Here is a 23650-nt window from a genome sequence, read left to right as displayed (position 1 = left end):
GGAAAGGTTTGAGGAGATGTTTTTATTTTTTAAATGGCACATTTGTAAAGAATGCCCTTTACATATGTTCTAAAGAAAACTGTACAAATATTAGATGATTAAAGTGTCTCTGCAAAAGTGACTTCACACCGCTCCAGAGTCTGGTCCCTCTGCCTGTGATTCCCCACTCTGCCCGAGCTGGTCAGGACGGGCTGCTTTCGTCCAGAATGTTCCTCTGTGTTTCAGGGACTAGTGAAGTTCTTTCTTCTTGTGGCTGTCGGAGACTACAAAACTCTTGGATTCCTGGAAAATAAGATGGCAGGCAGAGAAGCAGTGACAGCTCCTCAGTCCCCCAGCCAGCCCTGCCCTGTGCCTGGCCAGGGTGCTTCTAGATGGGGATGGAATCCCCAGAGGGCTTAATGCCCTAAAAAGCCCCATTTCTGTTAAGGCCCTAAATCTTCAAAGTGACCTGAATACCACACACTGCCCATCTGTCCTTAAAACCACCAGCTGGAGGCCTTTCCTTTGTCCATTCTACAGGTCAAGCCTGGGAATGATGTCATTTACCCCTGACACCACTTTACTAGGCAATACCAAGCCTCTGAGCTGTAACACTGACACCTCTGCCGTGCATCCAGCGGAATCAGGCCTGCATGCAGGCTTGATTTGGCTCACTAGGCTTTGTGGAGCTTTTTTCCTTAATTTTCTTTTCACAGCTTTATGTAGATGTTATTTCCTATGCTATAAAATTCACCCTCACGGCGTCTTTTAAACTATGACTTACTTCACAATACTGATGTACTGAAAGATTTCTCACCAACTCCTGGCTTCCTGGGCTGAGGGAGACACTCTCCAGGTCATCCCAGACCCCCTGTCCTTACTGTCGTGTGGCAGTGACCATTTATGATCCTAAACCATAACCCAGCCCACTTTGCTCATTTATGTCGCTTCCTGGCTCCACAGCCATCTGGGTTCACAAGACTCACATACACACTTACTTTGAATTATGCTCCTGTAGGCTAATGTGGCTGGTGAATCTGGCACATCAATGAAAAAAGACCGTCCCTCGTCACAACTCTTACCTTAAGGAAACATATGAAAGAAAATTAAATCCTTAAAGAAAACAAAGTGGCAAAGTGACCTTGGGGCTCTTTCTGCACCTGTGACATTAAGAAGATGTTGAACCCACCACGATCATGACGAAGAACAAAGCCCAGAAAAGAACATCAGGGGTCTCAAAGGACCTCACCTGCTTCCTCTCTGTCCAGCAGGGGCCCTGGCTAGCATTTCAACATAGCTCTGACCCTCACCTGGCCAATGGTGTATAGTGTGTGTGCCTACAATCAGGTTCCAGGGCCCCACAAAGAACAGATTCGGTAGCTCCTGGGTGTCTGCATTTTCAAAGATTGATTAGTTCTTTTGAGTAAAATGATAATGAATGCACATGGTAAAAAAGTATGGAATACAAAATGTCATGCCATAAAAGAGAGTCCGAAAGAGACTACCAGTGTTTCAGATGTCTTTCTAGAAATAATATTTGCGTATCAATATGGCATATATATGCACATACTCATATACTTAAAAAAAAACAGAAAATGAATGAGAGCATAAAATATACATGTTCTACCCATTGCTTTTTCCATGTATAATTTCATCTTGGGGGTCCTTCCACATCAGTATCAACTCATGTGCTAATCTTTCACAAAACTGTCCACTCCAGCGCCCTCCTGTGGATATGCAGATTGTCCCTAGGACCACATGCCCACCCGGGTGAGCGAGATGCAGGGGCCTGCCCCAGCAGCCATGTGGTGGTCTCACCTCCTCCATCTGCTCTGCCCACCCCCAATCCTGGGTTGACGCCTGCAGTCAGCTTCTCCGCACCTGCAGTCAGCTTCTCCCCACCTGCTCCCCAGATGCTCAGCACTGCTGGAGAAGCAGGAGCCAGGGTTCCACGACCCACAGCTGCTCCCCAACCATAGGTGGACCTGGTGAGGCCCACTGTGGAACTGCCGTTTCCTCAACTCCCCTAGGGCACTGCCCCATGGAACAAGGAGACCCAAGCGAGGGAAGGAGCCCAGGGTGAGAGGTGATGGTAGCGGTGGAGCTACCATGGGAACTGGTGGAGGCAGCTCGGGAAGCCCCTGAGTTCACAGTAGCAGGACTAGGTCTGGGAAATACAAGTCCCAGAACAGTCCCCTACGAGTCACTATGTTCCTTTCCTAGTGCCTTTCCTGCACTCCGACATTTCCCTGACCGATCTCTACTCCACTTTTCCAGCCCCACATCTACCACCCTCCTCCTTGAGGTCTGCTTGCTCCCTTGGCTACCTGCCTGCATGTCTCACAGCTTCTCCCCGCTGGAGGGTGAGCTCCTGGAGGGCGGGTTCTAGAGCCCATGCCCCAGAGTGTGAAGGCCCACTGAGCAACCAAATTGGGGCATTTAGACTCACCCACCTATGTGTGGGTCCAGAGGCACTTTGCCAAGGAGAGGTATCTTCAGATCCTGGCACATGACCTCAGCACCCCCGGTGGTTGGCGGGAATATCTGAGACTCTTTCTGTGAAGCAAATTAAATGAGGGAAGAATCATGACTTTGTTTCAGAATCGTAAGACTGGACCACATCTTAAAGAAACTTCAAAAATGTCCATTTTAAATGAAACACTACCAAAAGAATTTTCATTAAAGCAGCAATGGCGGGTTTTAATTGTGATCCCACCTCTGAAGACCATGGGGAAAGCAGAACTAGTTCACAGAGACCCGCTCCTATTATTTCCTCGACCACAGAAGGGGTGGGTCAGACAACAGGCTCACCTTACACTTAGGGCAGATGAAGCCACTCATGTTCTCCACCACCCCGATGATGGGCAGCTTCACCTTGTGACAGAAGTTGATTTCTTTCCGGACATCCTGGAGGGACACCTCCTATCAAGGTTCAAAAGACCAACTGTTTCAAGGTTAAATAAATACAAGAAAGAGAATGTATGTTTGAGGGATGGTTGCAATGCAGTGGGTTACCATCATAAAGTCTTAGAGATATGTGTCACTTATTCAATGAGTACTTATTTAGTGCTAATCATGTGCTATGCTCTGTCCAGGCTGTATTTATTCCCCCTCAAACCCCGAAAGGATAAACCTGAACAGCCAAATATCAAATGTATAATCAATCTACACGAAAGTAATCTTTTAACATATCTCAGTGTCTACTTTCTTGTCAGCATACTACGCCAAGCCAAAGTGTGCACTATTTCTTGGATCAGGTGCTAGATGCGAAGAGCTCGGAGGAAGTAGGTGTCCCTAGCTGGAAGTCACATTTCCCAGAGTTCTATACAAACAGCACACACCTGTAGAGTGTGCCCCACGGCTTCCTGAGGAAGGGCCAGCACCTGCTCAGTCTGTCCCCTCTTCTTGAACCCTAGGGGGACTCCTTGTTTCCGTTCACAACAACTCAGATATTGGAGAAACCATCTTTGTGTCAACTGGACTTTTGTTGTTTTCTAGTACTTTATTTTTAGAGCGGTTTAAGGCTCGCACCAAAATTGAACGGAAAAGTGCTGAGGCTTCTCATAGGCCCCTTGCTCCCACCCACAGAAAACCTTGCCGAACATCTACATCCCAAGTGGTACATTCCAGCTTTTACGTAATTTCACTGGGGTCCTTGCTAGGTCCCAGTGAAAGTACTTTTAAAAATTCAGCGGAGTACATACCTGAGGACTAATCCATCTTCTCTCCACCCACGCCCCCAAGCCAGATGCCCTGTCTCTAGCCACCTAAGCAGTGTCTTGCTCCTCCACATGCCCCCAACATCTCTCTCCATGAGGACCCAGAGTGATCTGACCAACACGATTCCCGTCACACTACTCTCTGATCTGGGCACCTTCATGTGGCCCACTGTGCCACGTTCCTCAGTGAACCTCATGGGCCGTGACGGAGGACAGTCTGTTTTACTGCTCTGGTACCTGGCCCAGGGCCTGAACATAGTAAATGCTCAGTGAGGGCTTGGTGAAGGATGAGGGGTTGCACTGACTGATTTAGAGGCAAACTAAGATATACCCTCTTTATTATGCTTTCTCAGGAGTGGAGAATATTGTGAAGGGAAGTATCACTGAAGAGAATTATCTGTTAGTTTCTTAGGACCCCTTAAGATCAATAGCAATAATAATAAAGCACAGAAGGATTTTGACTTCCGGACAAGATGGAGGCATAGGTACACACACTGTGCCTCCTCAAACAACCAAAAGAAGGATCACAACAATTTAAAAACAAAAAACAACCCGAACTGACAGAAAAATCTAACTGTATGGAAGTCCAACAACCAGGGAGTTAAAGAAGACATATTTATCCAGACAGGTAGGAGGGGCAGAGACAGGCAGCCAGGCAGAGAGGACTCATAGCAAGGCACCAGCTGGCAGACCCAGCTACAGACTGAGCAACCCAGGGCTCCAGCGTGGGGAAATAATGCCTCAAACCACTGACTGAAAACACCTGTGGGGGTTGAGGCAGCAGCGGGAGAAACTCCTAGCCTCACAGGAGAATTCATTGGAGAGACCCACAGTGTTCTAGAATATACATAAACCCACACACTGGGGAGCAGCACCAGAATGGCCCGATTTGATTGTGGGTAGTGGAGGGAGTGGCTAAAATCCGGGAGAGAGAGGAGCAAGCACCGTTGTTCCCTCTTGGACCCCTCCCCCAACATACAGCATCACAGCACAGCAACCAGCGTTACCCCGCCCTGGTGAACACCTAAGGCTCCTCCCCTTTACGTAACAGGTGCACCAAGACAAAAAAAAAAAAAAAAAAAAAAAAAAGGCACAAATGAAAGAACAGATCAAAGCTCCAGAAAAAATATAACTAAGCAATGAAGAGATAGACAGCCTATCAGATGCACAGTTCAAAACACTGGTAATCAGATGCTCACAGAATTGGTTGAATTTGGTAGCAAATTAGATGAAAAAATGAAGGCTATGCTAACAGAAACAAAGGAAAACGTACAGGGAACCAACAGTGATGGGAAGGAAACCAGGACTCAAATCAACAGTGTGGACCAGAAGGAAGAAAGAAACATCCAACCAGAAAAGAATGAAGAAACAAGAATTCAGAAAAATGAGGAGAGGCTTAGGAACCTCCAGGACATCTTTAAACGTTCCAACATCTGAATTATAGGGGTGCCAGAAGGAGAAGAGGGAGAACAAAAAATTGAAAACTTATTTGAACAAATAATGAAGGAGAACTTCCCTCATCTGGCAAAGGAAATAGACTTCCAGGAAGTCCCGGAAGCTCAGAGAGTCCCAAAGAAGCTGGACCCAAGGAGGAACACACCAAGGCACATCATCATTACATTACCTAAGATTAAACATAAGGAGAGAATCTTAGAAGCAGCAAGAGAAAAAGACACAGTCACCTACAAAGGGGTTCCCATAATACCGTCAGCTGATTTCTCAAAAGAGACCTTACAGGCAAGAAGGGGCTGGCAAGAAGTATTCCAAGTCATGAAAGGCAAGGGCCTACATCCAAGATTACTGTATCCAGCAAAGCTTTCATTTAGAATGGAAGGGAAAATAAAGTGCTTCTCAGACAAGGTCAAGTTAAAGGAGTTCATCATCACCAAGCCCTTATTATATGAAATGTTAAAGGGATTTATCTAAGAAAAAGATAAAAAATATGAACAGTAAAAATGACAGCAAACTCACAGTTATAAACAACCACACCTAAAACCAAAACAAAAGAAAACTAAGCAAACAACTAGAACAGAAACAGAACCACAGAAATGGAGATCACATGGAGGGTTATCAACAGGGGAGTGGGAGGGGTAGAGAGTGGGGAAAGGTACAGAGAATAAGCAGCATAAATGGTAGGTAGAAAATAGACAGGGGTAGGGTAAGAATAGTATAGGAAACGTAGAAGCCAAAGAACTTATATGCATGACCATGGACAAGAACTAAAGGGAAAGAAAAAATAATAATAAAGCACAACATAGACCCGACTGCTTTTATTGCCTGCTGGATTTATTCAGTTTGAGTTCAGCACATCCTTGTGGCACAGCCTCTATCCCATAGCCTCATGGGATACAAGGAGCTGGCACAGACCAAAGAAGAGGCAAGAACCACAGCAGCTTACCCAGAAATCCCCATCTATGCCCAGGGCTGGTTCTGTGGAAAACCAGGGAGAGTTCCCAAATTGTTCTGAAATGTGAAGAGGCCCTGCAGATTGTGGGGACCTGAGGCATGAGCACAGTAAGGGTGAAGCAAGCATGAGGGACAATCCAAATTATAACAGCACCAATGGTCTCGCTGGCTTTGTGATGGGAAATTACAAGGCAACTCTAAACCACGATTGGACCCCAAAATGCAACCGTGGAATGCTTATTTGTCAACAGAGAATGCCTGGACCAAAGATAAATGAGGTTTCTGCAGATGCACATCAGGGTCTGCTTGTTCTGCAGAGCCCTTTGGAGACCCAGGTCTCAGGGCCCTGCAAGGAAGAGAGCTTTCCAGGCGGCGTGGTTTGGACCCAGCTCCCTCTGGGTACTCGCTCACCTGAGGGGTGGTGATTACCACCGCCCCATCGATGTCCGCTACGGCCAGGTACTGGATGACCGAGAGGTGTTCATCAGAAGTCCCGGGTGGAGTGTCCACGATGAGGTAGTCAACCTCTCCCCAGTCCACATCGCGGAGGAACTGCTTGATCATGCCTGAAAGGAGGAATCCACACTGATGCCAGATTTAGGACTCTTTACAGAAACACAATTTTGATCCTCGTGTACATGTACATTTGGTCTATACTCAAAATTAGTGCTATCTGGCAACGTCTGGAGACATTTTTGGCTGCCATGAGGAGGGAGGGGGTGTTACCGGCATCCAGTGCCCAGGAGTGCCCCCAGCATCCGGGGTGCAGAGCCCAGTCCACCCCCTCCTAACAAAGAATTATCTGGCCCCAAATGTCCACGGTGCCGAGTTTGAGGAATCTTGCCCTAAATGACACTTTCGTATTGTCACCCTAAGCCTCAGTGCCCAATCAACCTGGTATCGATTTCACCTCATACACTTCTCTCTCTGACACAAGTAAGCCACTACAAAACCACAATACAAATAATTTCAGGACTACATAGTATTCTGGAGAAACAGACCCATAAAAGAATTTAAAATCTGTAAAACAAAAACTGGTATTTATTTCTATTAGCTGTCTTCAACCAGTGAAGAAAGAGGCAACTGGATGCTTAAAAATCCTGCCCTACGGAGCCCAGCAGGAGACTGCTGCTCCGGACAGGACGGGACACAGAGGAGACCCAGAGTTCTGCCCTTGGAAGAATGCGAAAGAAGACAGAAAGCAGAGTGGCAAACCATTTTTCTTTGGTCCTCTCCAGATAACAGCATCGTCGGGACTGCTGAGTAAGAAACCCACTGACATCACCCCCAGGTTGTCTTCCAGGAACTGGAGAGGACGAGGCAAGAAACATTTTACTTAAAGCCACAGCACAAGGCACTTCCCTATGTCTTTTCTGGCTGGAAAAAAAACATTTTGGGGACAATATTACTGTATGATCTATGAGTATATTCACTCTTTGAATCTTCAAATCACTTTTGAAAAAAAAAAAAGTTACCAAATTGGGGGGATGCAAAGAGCTATCATATGGCCCGCAGCTGCGCTGACAGTCAACTTGGCTGGAATAAATGAGTATCACATCCCCAATTTGCTGAACCTGGGGGGCCAACTCTGGCCCCTGGGCCAAACCTGGCCTACCATCTGTTTTCACACATAAAGTTTTACTGGAATACAGCCATGGTCATTCATTTACATATCACTACTTTTGACCTACAGTAATGGAGAGTGTATAGCCCACAAGCTGGAAATATTTATTGCCTGACCTTTTGCAGAAACAGTTTGCCAATTCCTGGTCATAAACGTAGTCCCTATGCCTAGAAAAGTGCCTCAATAGATATGTGTTGACTAATAAACAGGTGGATTGAGAACAATGTTGCCAGCCCACCACATACACATTATGCACACATGACCCATAATTCGCTACTTTGAAAATAAGGCAAACAGATGAAAACTCACCACTGGAGACCAGCCCGAGCCACTCTGGTGAACCTGTGTGAACATGGGTATCGAGATTCATTTGTAAATTCTGCACCCTGGTCACACTTATGCACGGACAAATTTTACACAGTAAGAAGACAGTTTTATAAAATACAATTTGCCTAAAATGCTACTACTAAACTCTTAATAGGGAGTGAACAGCTTGGGGGAGGGGGGTTAATGAAAGCTGTAATTAAATACTCTGGGACTTCCAGCCCAGATGGAGGCACAGGTATATAAGCTTTGCTGCCTCACGCAACCAAAAGATGGACAACAACCAATTTTAAAACAAAAAACAACCAGAATTGCCAGAAAATTGAATTGTATGGAAGTCCAACTACCAAGGAGTTAAAGAAGAAACATTCATACAGACTGGTGTGTCAAGACAAAGAAATCTGGCCCAAATGAAAGAACAGAACAAAACTCCAGAAAAAAAACTAAGTGACAAGGAGATAGTCAATCTATTAGATGCAGAGTTCAAAACACTGGTAATCAGGATACCCACAGAAACGATTGAGTGCAGATGAAAATAAAGGAAGAACTGAAGGCTATACAAAGTGAAATAAAGAAAAATATACAGGTAAAAAAATAATACCCTGGAACTCCTAAAAATAAGTGTCATAGTCAGTGAATTGAAGTCAGAAATCTCCAAGGTTAAAAAAAGAAAAGAAAAATAAACAGGGAACCAACAGTGAAGGGAAGGAAACCAGAACACAAAGCAATGATTTGGAACAAAAGGAAGAAATAAACATTCAACCAGAATAGAATGAAGAAACAAGTCAAAAAAATGAGGAGAGGCTCAGGAACCTCTGGGACAACCTGAAATGTTCCAACATCTGAATCATGGGGGTGCCAGAAGGAGAAGCAGAAGAGCCAGAAACTGAAAACCCCTTTGAAAATATAACAAAGGAGAACTTCCTCAGTCTGGCAAAGGAAACTGACATGCAAGTCCAAGAATCCCAGTGAGTCCCAAAGAAGTTGGACCCAAGGAGTAACATACCAAGATGCATCATGATTAAACTACCCAAGATTAAAGATTAGGAGAGAATCTTAAAAGCAGCAAGAGAAAAGGAGACAGTAACCTACAAAGGAGTTCCCATTAGACTACTGGCGGATTTCTCAAAAGAAACTTTAAAGGCAAGAAGGGGCTGGAAAAAAGTATTCCAAGTCATGAAAGGCAAGGACCTCCATCCAAGATTACTCTATCCAGCAAAGCTATCATTTAGGAGGGAAGGGCAGAAAAAGGGCTTCCCAGATAAGGTCAAGTTAAAGGAGTTCATCATCACCAAGCCCTCACTATATGAAGTGTTAAAGGGACTTATCTAAGAAAAGAAGATCAAAACTATGAGCAATAAAATGACAACAAACTCACAACTACCAACAACTGAGCCTAAACAAAAACAAAACCAAATTAAGCAAACTGAAACAGGAACAGAATCACAGAAATGGAGATCACATGGAGGGTTATCAGCGGGGAGGGGGAAGATGGAGAATGGGGGAAATGGTACAGAGAATAAGTAGCATAAATAGTAGGTAGAAAATAGACAGGGGCAGGTTAAGAATAGTGTAGGAAATGGAGAAGCCAAAGAACTTAAATGTAAGGCTCATGAACTAAGGGGGGGATGCTGGAGAGGGGTGCAGGGTAGAGGGGGATAAAGGGAAGAAAAAATTGTGACAACTGTACTAGCATAATCAATAAAATATACTTTTAAAAAAATTCCCTTTTCCCCACCAAATTGGATTATTTTGAAATCTGCTTAGACATATAGTCAGGGAACCAAAGTTATCCAAGTTCAAATACAATTTGGGATCTGAGGTATTTTCAACGAGCGACAAATTCTTTGAGGGGAATACTAAGAAAATGCAGGTAATTGTGGAGCAATGAGGTTGCCTCTAAAAATCAGGGAGTGAAGAAAGTACCTTTAGTGAGCCAGGTGACACAGCACCTGCCCTGTCAGTGGTCTGGGCTGCAGCTCTGGCCTACTCTCCCCAGGGGGCAAGAACTGGGAGAAAGGGTGTGAATGAGAAGCTCACTGGGACTACTTCAAGAGTCAGACTCTCCTTCACAGGTGTTCATCGACAGCCAGGGTGCAACTAACTTCACATTGCCTCTGTTATAAAGCTGGAACTTAGGCAACTCCCAACCACACATCAATCTTTGAAATTCGAGCAACACAGGAGCCAAAACAGAAAGTCTGTTTTTCTTAATGAAGTCTTACTTTTTAAAATAGCTCTATTGAGATATAATTCACATACCATACAATGCACCTATTTGAAGTGTACAACTCAATGGCTTTCAGGATAGTCACACAATTGTACATCCACCACCACAATCAATTTTAGGACATTTTCGTTACTCTAAGAAGATACCCTGTACCTCCTAACTGTTGCCCCCAATCCCCACACTTCCCTCCGGAACTAGGTGACCATGGACAGACTGTCTCTACAAATGTGCCTGTTTCAGGCGTCTCACAGAAATGCAACCGTATCATTTGTGTCTGGCTCTGAAATCTCATTTTCTTTAAAACTCATTCGTTCCTACTTATCCTTGTTCTTTAGGTCACTGGCCTTCAGAGAGGGGTAAACATGATGACCCAAAGTGTAGGAGAAGAAAATAGTTGAGATTCTATTTCATCTCACCACTTAAAAATTTCAATTTTCATAAAGTACTTATGTACTGGTACACTAAATAGTGTATGTATATCACTTGTAAGTAAATACAATGAATGTATACCCACACTGTGGGCATGTGCTACTAAGCTTGTTACTTAAGGGTATACGGTCACAGATGTTTGATCTTACTGCTGGACCTTGACTCTGCACGGGGTCACACCCTTCCCAGCACCCTCAGAAATAAATCCCAACCCCTGAGCACAGCCCATCAGGAATGGCCCCATTGGTCTCTGGCTATTCTCCAGCTCCCTGACCACCGCCCCCGCCCCCCCCCCCCCCCAGCCACTTTGCAGAGAAAACGACAACTCTCCTGCCTCAGGACTCCTGCATTTTCCTCAGCCAAGAAGGCTCTTCCTTTTGTTGATTATGTTCCAGTTAAAGGTGAGATCATTCGGTATTTGTCCCTCACTACCTGGCTTATTTCACTTAGCATAATAATCAACAAAAGAAAAAAGCAAACAAAATATAACCAGAGACATTGAAATTAAGAACATTGTAACAATAGCCACAGGGGAGTGGGGAGGGGATAGTGGGGAGAGGGGTCTATAGGAGCTACTATAAAGGACACAAGGACAAAATCAAGGGGGAGGGTAGAAGTGGGGGAAGGAGGTGGGACTGGCTGGGGTGGGGTGGAGAGAAGGGGAGAAAATGCAGACAATTGTAACTGAATAAAAAAAAATAAATTAATTTAAAAAAAAAAGAAGGCTCTTCCTAGGCTTTCTGTAGCAGGCTGCTCTGGACCACCCCCTCCCAAAGAGCAGCTCCCGTGCCTGCCCTGCTCCACCCTGTCTGTCCCCTTAGCCTGCTTTAGTTTTCTATTATTTATCACCTGTTCCTTTTCATGAGGGCCGGGGTCTTTTTCTGCCTTGCTCACCACTGTACCCCAGAACCCAGAATAGATCCAGCACTTAAGTAAAGAATGAACCAATCTTGACACCCCTGGAACAGCCTACCCCTCCAGCCAGATTTACTGCACCACCCCTGGGGGAACTTCTCCTTGGATTACTTCTTGCTACTCTGACGGGAGAGGCACTAGCACCTGCAAAGACTGCTGTGGCTCTGCCCCTACCCCTACTCCATGTCACTTGCCTGCTTCACAGTCTCAGTTCCCCAAAGGTGACCACACAGCAGAAATATTCCCTTGCTTCCAGGGTACAATCCCCTAGCCAACCCTGGTCTAGCTTTCCCAGTCAGAGCTAAGTTTCCGTGTCTCACTTCTTCATTTCACTTGCTGTTTCCCTTCCTCTCTGAGAAGGTACCAAAACCAACTTCTTGAATGGTTTGGATGAACTTTATATATAATCCTCCCCAACCTCCCAATACACAGTTGTTGTTAAAGTAGACAGATGGATTAGCGAACATTTACCTGGGTTCTTCATGTCCATGTCAAAATCCATGGGCTCTGCCAACCCCTCTGTTTGAATAGTTTAGCACTATAGTTTGCTGTAAGAGACCACTTTGCCGCATTTTGTAACATAGCTCTTACCTGTTCTCCTTCCAATCCCATCATCTTGGGAATTGACGGGCCGCATATATCAATGTCTAGAAGAGCAACCTGGGGAACAAGAAGAGACCAGAACAGTAACAAACTGAACATACAATTCTCCACATACACACGGATGGGAGAGCAATAGGGTCCCACCTCTAAGAAAAAGTGGGATGGGAGAAGGCGGGAAGAACTTAGGTCAAACATGGACCAAGCAGAATCTCACAAGGAAGTTACAACATTTATCTTCCCAGCCATGGAGACACGGTCCAAGACTCCAAGAGAACTTGGGAGCACACATCCACACTGACTCCCTCTGTTCTGGCCCCAGTCTGACCTGGCTCCGGGGCGATCCTGTGGACCTGGGTGTCAGGTCAGTTGGAATTCAGGTCTTGACACTGTTTACTTAGCCTTTATCATGTGCCTGGGGGTGGGTGTCATCTCTGATTCACAGAAGAGGAAACCAAAGGTTCAGAGGGGTCCAGTGACTTGTTCAATGAGCAAGGAGCAGAGCTGGGACACAGACTGAGGTCTTCCGACTCCAACGCCAGGGTTCTTTCCACTACCTGATGGGGCCTGGCGAGGAGCTGGTCTCTGACCAAATCCCATTTTCCTGTGATCCTAAAGTTTAATAATAGCTTAGGCTCAACTTCCAGAAAAGAAACTGAAAATAAGAAGGAAATGTAAAAAACCTCTTTGCTAGTAGTAAGTGCAGCCTTGGATGACTCCTTCCACCCCAAATGTCCTGCTTTCCCTGTGTGATAAATGAGGTCTGAAATGGCCTTCAGGAAATTTCTGAAAAGCTGGCTAGTATTCATCTTGCAAGCTCTAATGTTTTGGATACGAACTGCAGCGTCTCTGAGTTAACTGTTGAACTTGCCCCAAATTTGCTTCTTGCTTGCCTCTTCAGGCCTCTCAACAGATCCCAACCTCCTACATACTCATGTGCTCTCAGATCCAGGTCAGGAAAGCTTTTCATACATTAGATCAGCCAGATACCTCATGTGCTCCCTGCTGGACTAAAGTGCGGAGTGCAACAGAATGGCACAGCTTGACAGCCTGACTTCCTGGTCTTCTTGATCTCTGATAATTGGGGACTGATGTGTGTCAATGATCCACAGACATTTTACATCACGACTTCATGATTTTAGAAATCATACCATCACTATGACCCTAACAGAGATTTTCGTCAATACTTGCGGTTTCTAGCCTGGTCTCCAAGTTCTTTGGGAACAACCTAATCAGTTTCCTTTTGAGGCATTATACTCCCCACAACCAAGGAAGTGAATCGTGAGTGAAATGACACAAGGACAGACACAAGAAACAGACTGTTTGAACTCCTGTGGTGGTACCAAAAAGACACGTTCCTGCTATCCAGATCTCCACAGTGACCCTGTGTCCTGTCCCTTCCAAACTTCCTGTTCATTCTGTCATTATCCCCAATATCCATCCAATTAATTCACTTTCTGCTCAAGTTAAGCCAGAGAACCCTAGCTAAGAGACACACGACCGTATTCATTCTCACCAGGGCCTCTGTAGAAGGTGCTAGGAGGCTGGGGGGAAGAGGAAGCCCTGACACACCTCTCCCACCCACAGAGTGGCGGAGTGGGGTCTAGTCCCAACTCTTGGCACTCCAAGGCTGTCACCGCATGGATTGCTTGTCTTCCCCCGGCCCTCTCTGTCTCAACCCCTGACCTGTGAAACAAGTATTTCGGGAGATTGTTAGGGCCCTTCCCACTTTAGGCCCAGAGATGGTCTGGAAGTACCTAGTATGGCTCTTTTAATGATCGAGTTCATCGTTAGGCAAGATGAAGTGGTAATTTATGAAAGCTGCTGACTTGCAGTGGAAAGATGGCAACAGTTTCTTTGATGTCACAGGGCAGGCTTCTCTGCCTCCCTTAACCACAACTTCACTCATTTCCCAGCCCGCCTGTGAGCAGTCAGGAGTGTTTCCCAATTCTGCTGCCTCTTGCTGCAACGCCCTTTGCAACAAGCTGTCAGACACTGGCCTGCCTTGACTGCTAACACAAACAGCCTTCCTCAGAGTTAGAAAAGGGAGAGGGTGCTTCCCACCAATCTGCTGAATTTAGGGCAGGGAGGAATGTGTGCGACCTGACTGTAATCTACAAGCTACACTGAACGTTTACCATGTGCTGACACTGTCCACCTCCTGGAGACAGTGATGTTTTCAGATATAAGTAAGTCTGCTTAGGAAAACACACTTTCCCGAGTGCTGACATTTTTTAAAAGCACCACTGCATAAAGAAATTCAGCTTATCTAGCCATCCTTGCACACTGGATGGTGTGCTTTCCTTCAGTATTCTGCAAAGTCTAGATATGTGTGCAGTGGGGACTTCTGGGCATAATTATATGGAAGTGTAATTATATGTAAACAGCTGTTGATTCACAAGTGGTTACTTTTAACCGGCCTGGTGAAAGCCCATCTCCACAAAGCTGTGAAGGATACGCTCAACAGCTTCTAAAAGCAACAATTATTCTGGGTAATCTGGGCAATCTGAGAAAACAGATTTCTCGGCTAGCCAATTGACCAATACAAATACGACCCTCAAATGGCAAGAGATTGTTGACTAACAGAAGAATGAATTGACAAGTATATTTTGAACCTTGCTCAGCACTATGCTTTGGGTAGGCTACAAACTCATTATCACTAAAGCAGAAATATCATCACCTCTCCAGATTTCAGCAGTGAAATAAAGTAATAATAATGATTGCTACCAAGGACATTTTTTGGTACTTACTACATATCAGGTACTGTATTAAGTACTTTACATTTACACGCATCACCTCACTCAGCCTGAGCCGCATTTTATTGATGAGATAACCAAGGCAGAGAGAGCCTGCTAACCTACCGAGGTCACAGCAGTGGTGTGGGTGGGGTTGGGATGTGAACCTGGGTAGTGTGACTCCAGAGCCTGTGTTCTTGGTCACCATGCTAGACTGTACCCCAAATGCTCAACTAGAGTTCTGACTCCTATCTCTTCTCCAAAAGTTGGGAGGTTCTGCTTCTTCTGTCTCCCCAACTTTGCCCTTATTTGTTCTCTGCCATTTGTTCCAGCTACTGCCCTAGTTTGGACCCTTGGGGCCTCTCATGGAGACATGAGGAACACCTCTTGGCTGGCTTCCCACCACCTTCTAACATTACTCAACCACACACTCAGCTGACTGCCACGGCGGTGCTCCTAAAGTACTGGTCTGGCTCAGGCTCATCCTGGCTCCCGTCACTGGAGCAATCCCCCCAGACTGCCTGCCTGCCTTTCCATGTCTGCCCCGGTGGCCCCACTTCTATGCATTTGTGTCCACCTCAGCCACACCCATTCATCAGTCCCCATCGGTCCAGATGCAGCCTTCTCCAAGCCCAGACGTCCCCCACCCCCTGTAGTCTCTCCCTTTCCCCAAATCCTTGGAGCACCCTTGGATGGCAGATGAGAGATTCTAGAGAAGCCCACATAAGCCACATAGGCCAGTTATAGCAGCTCCACATGTTATAAAATGATCGGAACAGAAATGAGGGATTAGGCAGAATTCAGAGCCCTAGCGAGTGACAGGAATACTGAGCTTTACAGATCACCAAGCCCAGCCACTTCGCTGCGCCAAGACAGCTATGGTCTGCCCCAGGTTTCAATCCTCCAAAGATGTTCCTCCCCAGGCGGCACTGGTGCTCCTGGTGTTACAAATCAAACCAGAGGCCAGCAGACTACAACCCGGAGGGCCAAACCCAGGCTGCCACCTGTTTATGTAAAGCTAGTACATTTTTACAGGGTTGGGAAAATAAAAATCGAAAGGATACTTCTGTCATATTGTAAAAATATTTGACATTCAAATTTCAGTAGCAATAAAGTTTTATTGGAACATGGCCATGCTCGTGGTTTACAGATTATCTATGGCTACCTTCATGTTTAAAGGCAGAACTAAAGAGCTGCTACAGAAACTGTATGGCCTGCAAAGCCTAAAATACTTACCATCTGGCTCCTGACATAAAAAGTTTGCCAACCCCTGAAGCAAATTCTATTGTAATTTTGTAATCCAACAATTTAAAAAGTGTATTCCTGGAGTTCTCGGATACTGGTGAGATGTTTCAGGGGCCGTGTGTGTATGTTCGAGTACATGTGCGAAGAGTGGGCTTGACACCCCCCTTGCCCACTGTAGCTGGCTTTATTGGTTTTTTTGTTTGTTTGTTTTGTGGAGAAAATAAAGCCTTTATCATATTAGGAACTTAGGGTGCTATTGCACACTGAGGTAGAATGGTTTTCACAGAAGTAGAAAGTACTGAAATTTATTTAGCTTTTAGAATTTTAAAATTGCAATATGTGGCAATTTTGAAATTTCAATATTAAATGCACCTCTACAGTCCCTTCCAGCAGTACCTTTAAAAATAAAAATCAAACAAGAGTAAAGGGCCATTTGTCAATGAATAAGAAAAGAAACTTGGAGTGAAAGTGTTAGCCCTTATATATAAAAATAATTTTCAGCCCTGGCTGGTGTGGCTCAGTGGACTGAGTGACGGCCTGTGAAACAAAGGGTCACTGGTTTGATTCCCAGTCAGGACAAATGCTTGGGTTGCAGGCCAGGTCCCCATTAGGGAGCACATAAGAGGCAACCACACATTGATGTTTCTTTCTCTCTCTTTCTCCCTCTCTTCTCTTCTAAAAATAAATAAAGAAAATCTGTCAAAAAATAACTTTCAATATCCAAAATGTTAGAAAAAAAGTTTTCAGACATAAGACAATGTATGAAAGAAGGCATACACAAAGACCACGAAAGGGTAGGGAATGGCTTTCAACTGAAACAAAACAAAACTGTGTTGCACAGAACTCTTCGGTAGGCCCCCAAAAGTGTTCTGATGGAGAAAACGACATTTAGTTGGCAATCGAAATGGAGTGACTAGCAAGCTCTCTAACCTGCAGCACACACAGCGCCGATACACAAGTCCTCAGTGAGGTCTCTCACTCCAGGTGTCAACACATCGGGCGGCTGGGTTCTAAGAGACACCCATGCCATTCTAGCAGTTCTGATATGTGTGGACACGACAAAAAGGTGGAACGTGTTCTGTGTTTTAAAAAAACAGACCTGAAAACTGCAATAATCATGTTTTTATTAGATATAAAATGATAAAGTGAGTATTGGGATCATTGTCTAAAGGCAATGCAAAACTACCATGAGTGCCAAATGAATAACCCAAAGTGTTTTAAAAATCGCAGGTACTGCACATTTCCACTGGACCTTTTTGGTAAATGTTATTTTTTCCTCCTTGCCCCACCATACTTTTTAAGGCTGAAATCCAGAGAGCAGTACTAGGTACTGAGTGTTCCTGCTCATTTTTGTACCTGGGTATACGTTAGTGGCCTAATACAGGGGTCAGCAAATGTTTTCTTCAAGGGCTAAACAGAAGACATTTTAGGCTTCATGGGAAAAATTAAGAGTACTATGTAGGCACTTACATGACAATTTAAAAACCACTATTTAAAAACAAACAAAAGACCCAAAATAACAAAAAACAATAAATAAATAAAATAAAAGCAACCATTTATGAATATAAAAATTATTCTTAGTTCACTGGCCATAAAAAGACAAGAGATGGGCTGGATTTGGCTGTGAGCTATAGTTTGTAGATCCCTGGCCTGGAAAAAGGCAGAAATGAGTTAATACTGAGAAAGCAGTCCGAACTTACTGTATTAAATAATTAGCATGCCGAGAGAAGTGTACACCTGCTATCCATTTTCCTAACTAGAGCATCCAACAAAATATATCATTTCACTGCTTGACTGCTAAGTGTTTGTTTCCTCAACTCTCTGCAGTGAGCTAAATTCAAACAGGCCAATTCAACTTAGTCTCCGGAACCAGTTCTCTACGAGCTATCGTGTACCCTCAGGCAGGAGCCTCTCCCAGTTTTTCCCGAGGTCCCACCTGTGTGTTTTCATCCTCCGCTAGGGCATGAGCAAGGTGGGCGCTGAACGTGCTTTTCCCAACGCCGCCTTTCCCAGATAACACCAAGATTTTGTGTTTCACGGTCTTCATTTTCTCTTTGATTTCCTCCATGGCTGCAAAGAAAGCAATTCAGGTGATAACATTTTCCAACTAAATCCCTGATGTGACTGTTCCAAAGGGCTAGAAGAAGCTAAGTCCTCAGTGTTGTTTCAAAGGATCATGTCTGAAATACCACCTAGTCAATGGTAATAATGAGAGCTACAAAGAAAATAAGGCTATCACCATATCTGTCAATTTTTAACTTATTGGTTTACCTGTCATCCCTTACTAGAATAAAGCTCCATGAGGCTGGGACTCTGTCCTGAAGTGTTCACCACTTTATTCCTGGCACCAAAACAGAGCTCTGAATATATAGCCATACATCACTTAATGACAGGGATACATTCTGAGAAATGTGTTGTTAGGCAATTTCATCCTGCAAACATTACAGAATGCACTCACACAAACCTAGATAGTAGAGCCTCCTAAAAACCTAGGCTATATGGTAGGGCCTATTGCTCCTGGGTTACAAGCCTATACAGCATGTTACTGCATGAAACAACACAAGATTAGATCAAGCACAAAGAAGATGATGTAATCAAAAGATAAACATGAGAAGCATAAGGTAACTGTCAGTGTAACACAGCATGCTGTTTTTAAATAATAAGTATAATATACTGTAGCAAACATATAAACCAGTAACATGGTTGTTTATTATCATTATCATGTACTGTACATAATTACATGTGCTATACTTTTATACAACTGGCAGCACATAGGTTTGTTTACATGAGCATCACCACAAACACATGAGGAATGCTTTTCGAGAGGAATTTTCAGCCCCCTTATAATCTCATGGGACCACGGCCATATATGCGGTCCATCGCAGACCGAAATATCATTATTCAGGGTATGACTGCAGTAATGATTCCCAACCTGGGGGCAAAACGCATCAGAGGACCTTTGGCAATGCCTGGGGACATCTGTAGTTGTGACAAGGCAGGGGGGCTCCTGGCATATAGTGGGTAGAGGCCAGGGACGCTGCGACATCGGACAATGCTCAGTACAGCCCCCACAGCACACAACCATCCAGCTCCAAACGTCAACAGCGCCCAGGGTGAGAAACCCTGACGCAGACCAGGCACTTGGTAAGTACCTGTCCCTGATGACTATCACTCACTAGACCTCTGCTGTGCTTTCACTATTTCACCTTATTTCAAATCCTTCAAACAACACCGTGAGGTAACTTGCTCTCCCCATTACTGGTGAGGAAACTCACCTCAGGAAGGTTAAGACTCTTGCTCAAGGTCAATACTGGTTGTGGGGCCCAAGAATCAAACTCAAGTCTCTCTCTGAACTCCTTCAAAATTATTCTGCAGCCTCCCGCTTTTAATGTTCCTTTTAGTAGGTTCCCGGAGTCCTCCCCACCTTCCAATTGGACCCTCATAGTACTTATTGCTATGATGACTTGCTTGCTTACTTGTTTATGGTGGGTCTCCCCTATTAAACCAACATCCACCACAGCAGTGACCTCTCTTTCACAGCTGTATTCCCAGCTCCGAGCACTGTGCCTAGGGGCCGATTAATATGTATTTCTGTTGAATGAATGGAACAATTGCTCTTTAAAAGAAATTCTGCCCAAAGAAAGTAATGGGTGGAGCCAGGATTTAAGCCCAAACTCCCTGACTTCAAAGTTTATACCCTATTCTCCCGGTGGTGGCCTCGTCCAGGCCACTTATTGTCACTCAAACCTCTAACTTCTGGCCGCACCCCTCAACCCAGCCGACTTTCTCCTATGCCCCGCCCTTCTTACCTTTTGACTTCTCCCCACTCACAGCTCCTTAAGCTCCACCCGCATCCCGCACTTTCCTTGCCCCTGTCACTCATTTCTCAAGTCCCGCCCCTCAGCCCCTTCCCCACCCCCGACTTCTCCACGCCCCGTTCCTGTCACTCATTCTTCAGATCCCTCCAACCGTCATTGCCAAGTTTTCCCATACGCCCCGCTTCTTCCGGGCTAGTGCCTTTCACTTCCTATTCAGGCTTTGCCCCTTCCTCACCCGGGTCCGGAACCGCCGCGGTTCCTGAAGCGCATAGCCGCTGGTTGGGGCACCCTTGACAGGCGGACCCTCGGCCCGCCTGGGCGCTGCCGGTCCCGGGACAGTCTGCGCAGAGACACAATCAATCACAGTTAGAGCAGCTCCTGTCCCTTCAGACCCGCCGCCCACGCCCCTCCCGCGCGCTCACCGTGAGGCGTCTCCTCCATTTTGCCGCCTTAGTCGCAGGAACTACGCAATCACCGGAAACTCCTTTTGCGCCTTGTGGCATCCAATCTGATCCTAGAGTAGCGTTGTGGCAGGAGAGAGCAATGCGCACGCGTGAATCGAGGTCGGGAGCTTGAGGTGGTTTTGTTGCTGCCTGCTTGGAAACTGCTGCAAACTTCTATCGTAAACACCTAAGTATGTATCTCTTAAGAACAAAGGCGTTATCTTACATGACGTCCACATGATTTTGACACCGGAGAGATTTAACATTGCTGCAAACTTATTATCCGATATACACTTTGCTCAATTGTCCCAAATGCTTCTATACAAGATCCAGTCCAGAGTCGCTCCTTTCCCTTCGTCTCTTTAGTCTCTTTTAATCCAGAACAGCTCTTTTCCCTCCCCTCTTCCTTCCCCTGGCCACATTTTTTTGTCTTTCGTGAGACTGATAAATTTGCGCAGTCCAGGCCAATTGTTTTGTAGAATAGCCATAACCTTCGATTCCCTCCACCCCTCAAGATTAGATTCAAGTTGAATTTTTGTCAGCAGACACTTGAGTAACATGCAGCAGTTGTTTCACAGCAGGAGGGACATAATGCCAATTGTTAGTGAAAAACCAAAGATCAACTGAGTAGCTTTTAAAGATCTTACTGGCTTTGTTAACCAATAGTCTTTGGTGCCAACTCGATGCCAATAGGAATCTGCATTTTGGGGTGTGGTGGAAGAAACTTGATTCACTGCAAAACAGCTCAGTTGTGATACAGGAAGGCTGTGGAAACAGCACAGCTGTGAGGCGGCCATGAAGTCAGGCCCCTCTCTGGCTAGGCAGCGCTGCTCCAGTGAGATAGCTTCAGTGCTTCAGCTCAGCTGGGGAAACGCAGTCGTCAGTGGAAATGGAAAGTGCGCTTCCCGAGACCGGGAGGAGCCGGCTCATATAGACAAAAGCACCTGCACCTGCTCCCTGGTTGGTCAGTCCTCATGCAAATGAGGACTCCAAATCCTCACAGTTTGATTGGTCCAAAGGCCCTGTCCTGATTAATCACAACAGAGGTGTTCTACTTGATGGCTCCAATTGGAGGGGACAACCTCAGTCCTATTGGTTGAAATAGGATTCCAGGAACTCCTTTATAAATTGGCTCAGCCGGCAGAAACACAGTGCAGGCTGACAGGTAGTTCAGTGCTTTCTCCCTGAAGTGCAGTTTGTGTGAGAGGCCCTTGTGTAGAAATAGCTGCTAGGCTCTGTTTTTTAAAATTTGAGTCCAGTTAGCCACCAAGAGCCCTTCTTAGTAGGTGGGTCCTTTCTCAGGGCTCACTGCTTTATTTAATGATTAATTAATCAAGCAGCATCCTGTCCAGCAGACAGAAAGGTCTGAGGAGCCGTATGAAATGGAAGACAGAAGGGAGCAGGACAAGGAAGTTATGCTCGCAAAAGGGGATTGGTTGTGGCAAGGGTACTTTCCTTTAGGGGATGGCAGGGGTCTTTTATGTAGGTTACCTTACTAGTGATGACCAGGTAATTTCTGATTGACTGGTGTAAGATTCCATCTTTAGAACCAGAGACCGAAGGTGTAATTAAGTCTTGGTTTGGTGATGTGGGGCTTAGCATAAGTGACCCCATTTTGGGCCTGTGTCTTGTTTTTAACTGATAAGTGAACCTTGGTTACTTTGTAAAGATGATGTATGCCCTGTTTTGCCAATGAATGGCATCCTTTTTCATTTGTAATTAATGAAGTCTCTCTGAAGTGATCTGTTAAGAATATGTTCATCAACCTTTCACTCAGTGGTTTTAGCATTATTCTTGCCTGAATCACTCATACCAGTATTTGCAAAAGTGTGCTTTTTGCTAACTCTTATCATTATCCATATCCGCTTTTATTAACTGACATTGCCTCTGTAAGGAGGAACTCACCACCCACCTCCTTTTTGAGAATCACTATGGATTTATGGATTTAAAAAAAAATTCTATGTTTTATAGTTGTAATGCAGGAGGTCAAGCCTGGGGAACCTCGACTGTTTGTATAAGCCAAAAATATCCACAAAGGCTGGGTGGAATAGACATTGCCTTTATTACTCACATTACAGGGAGCCTCGATCGTGGCAGGTCAGCAAAGCAGGACCACACCCCTCTGTGTCTGAGACTTGTTTTAAGGGGTTCCAGACAAAGCAGGCACGTGTGCTACACGTGACTTTAAACCGAATTACCTCCGTGTAAAGAAAAGGTCAAGAAGTGGCCACAGGACGGGAAGCCACTCCCAAAAAGTGATAAGGAGGAAGTTACAATCCATTTCCAAAACAATACATTCCTTCCCGCCAGGGGCCCCGTGATCAGCCCTCAGTCATGGGAGGGGGAAGGGCCATGTCCACTGACCCCACACTAGTGCATTATCATTATTTTCTTCTGGTCATTCCCCCCACCACACACAGAATTTGGCCAGCAAACCCTCTTCAAGCCAACTCCTGTCTTTTGAACACCAGTCCAACTTCTCTGAGCACTTTCTTGCTTTCTGACACAGTAGGATGTTCCAGGCTGCCCTCTATTTTCCCTGCCTCAGCCATCTCTCCAAGGAACCCAGCTTAGTGTCCTGCAATTCAACTCGATTCTGACACTGTAACAGAGATGGCACCAAATTCCACAAGACTGCTTCCCCACACCCACTTCAGACACCAATTGCAAACCACGACGTCATCTGTGCCTCTGACCTACTGGCTATCAATTGGGGGGTCCCAGGACCTCCTCCTTGTGCTTCAGGCACCAGTTTAAAGTCCAGGTTGTCACCTGTGCTTCTGGTGGACTGGCTGTAAACGAGAGGTTCCCATGACCTTTTCCCTGTTTGAGTTTACTTGAGTGCCTAAAGGAACTTGGAGAAACATTTTAATTACTAGATTACCGGTTTAGTATAAAAGTGTATAACTCAAGAATAGCCAGATGGAAGAGAGGCATAGAGCAATGTATAGGGAAAGGGCTCAGCATTTCCATACCCTCTCCAGGCTTGCCACCCTCCCAACATCTCCACAGGCTCACCAACCTGGAAGTTCTCAGGTTGTCCCAAAGCTGTCCTTTGGGTTTTTATGAAGACTTCATTACAAAGGCAGGGTTGATTAAATCATTGGCCGCTGGTGGTTGATTCAGCCTCTAGGCCTCCTCTCTTCCTTGGACGTTAGGGTGGGGTGGGGTGGGTGGGACTGA

General features: G+C 45.4%; 1 protein-coding gene across 4 annotated transcripts; it reads right to left on the bottom strand.

Annotated features, from left to right (window-relative positions):
* Positions 1-3: 3 nt before the first annotated feature.
* On the bottom strand, positions 4-23607 carry NUBP1 (NUBP iron-sulfur cluster assembly factor 1, cytosolic). Of its 4 annotated transcripts, XM_024571535.4 has the most exons (12): positions 23490-23602; positions 20447-20538; positions 20260-20364; positions 18143-18276; positions 12218-12286; positions 8038-8070; positions 7320-7410; positions 6516-6670; positions 2791-2901; positions 2433-2535; positions 978-1061; positions 4-282 (listed from the first exon to the last, which is right to left on the bottom strand). In XM_024571535.4, exons 2-12 carry the CDS (start codon positions 20463-20465, stop codon positions 182-184), a joined length of 1005 nt encoding a protein of 334 aa, XP_024427303.2. In that variant the 5' UTR covers positions 20466-20538; positions 23490-23602; the 3' UTR covers positions 4-181. The 4 variants fall into 4 exon arrangements, with proteins under 4 accessions (XP_024427303.2, XP_024427304.2, XP_024427305.2 ...); XM_024571536.4 differs by lacking the exon at positions 978-1061 and having other exon boundaries at positions 23490-23607; XM_024571537.4 differs by lacking the exons at positions 20260-20364; positions 20447-20538; positions 23490-23602 and adding an exon at positions 20016-20103.
* Positions 23608-23650: the final 43 nt, after the last annotated feature.

The sequence above is a fragment of the Desmodus rotundus genome, chromosome 1 (genome assembly GCF_022682495.2).
Source record: "Desmodus rotundus isolate HL8 chromosome 1, HLdesRot8A.1, whole genome shotgun sequence".
Classification (NCBI taxonomy): Eukaryota; Metazoa; Chordata; class Mammalia; order Chiroptera; family Phyllostomidae; genus Desmodus; species Desmodus rotundus.
Note: the sequence above shows the minus strand (reverse complement) of the source record. Positions and strands in the feature narration are given on the sequence as shown.

Bases quoted from the DNA above. Each gene is read 5' to 3' on its own strand.
- NUBP1 (XM_024571535.4), bottom strand. The intron at 12,287-18,142 runs GTGGGACCTCGG...CTTGTTCCCCAG, and splicing joins CGGAGGATGAAAACACACAG to GTTGCTCTTCTAGACATTGA. The intron at 2,536-2,790 runs GTGAGCCTGTTG...TTTGCTTCACAG, and splicing joins TCATCTGCCCTAAGTGTAAG to AAAGAGTCTCAGATATTCCC.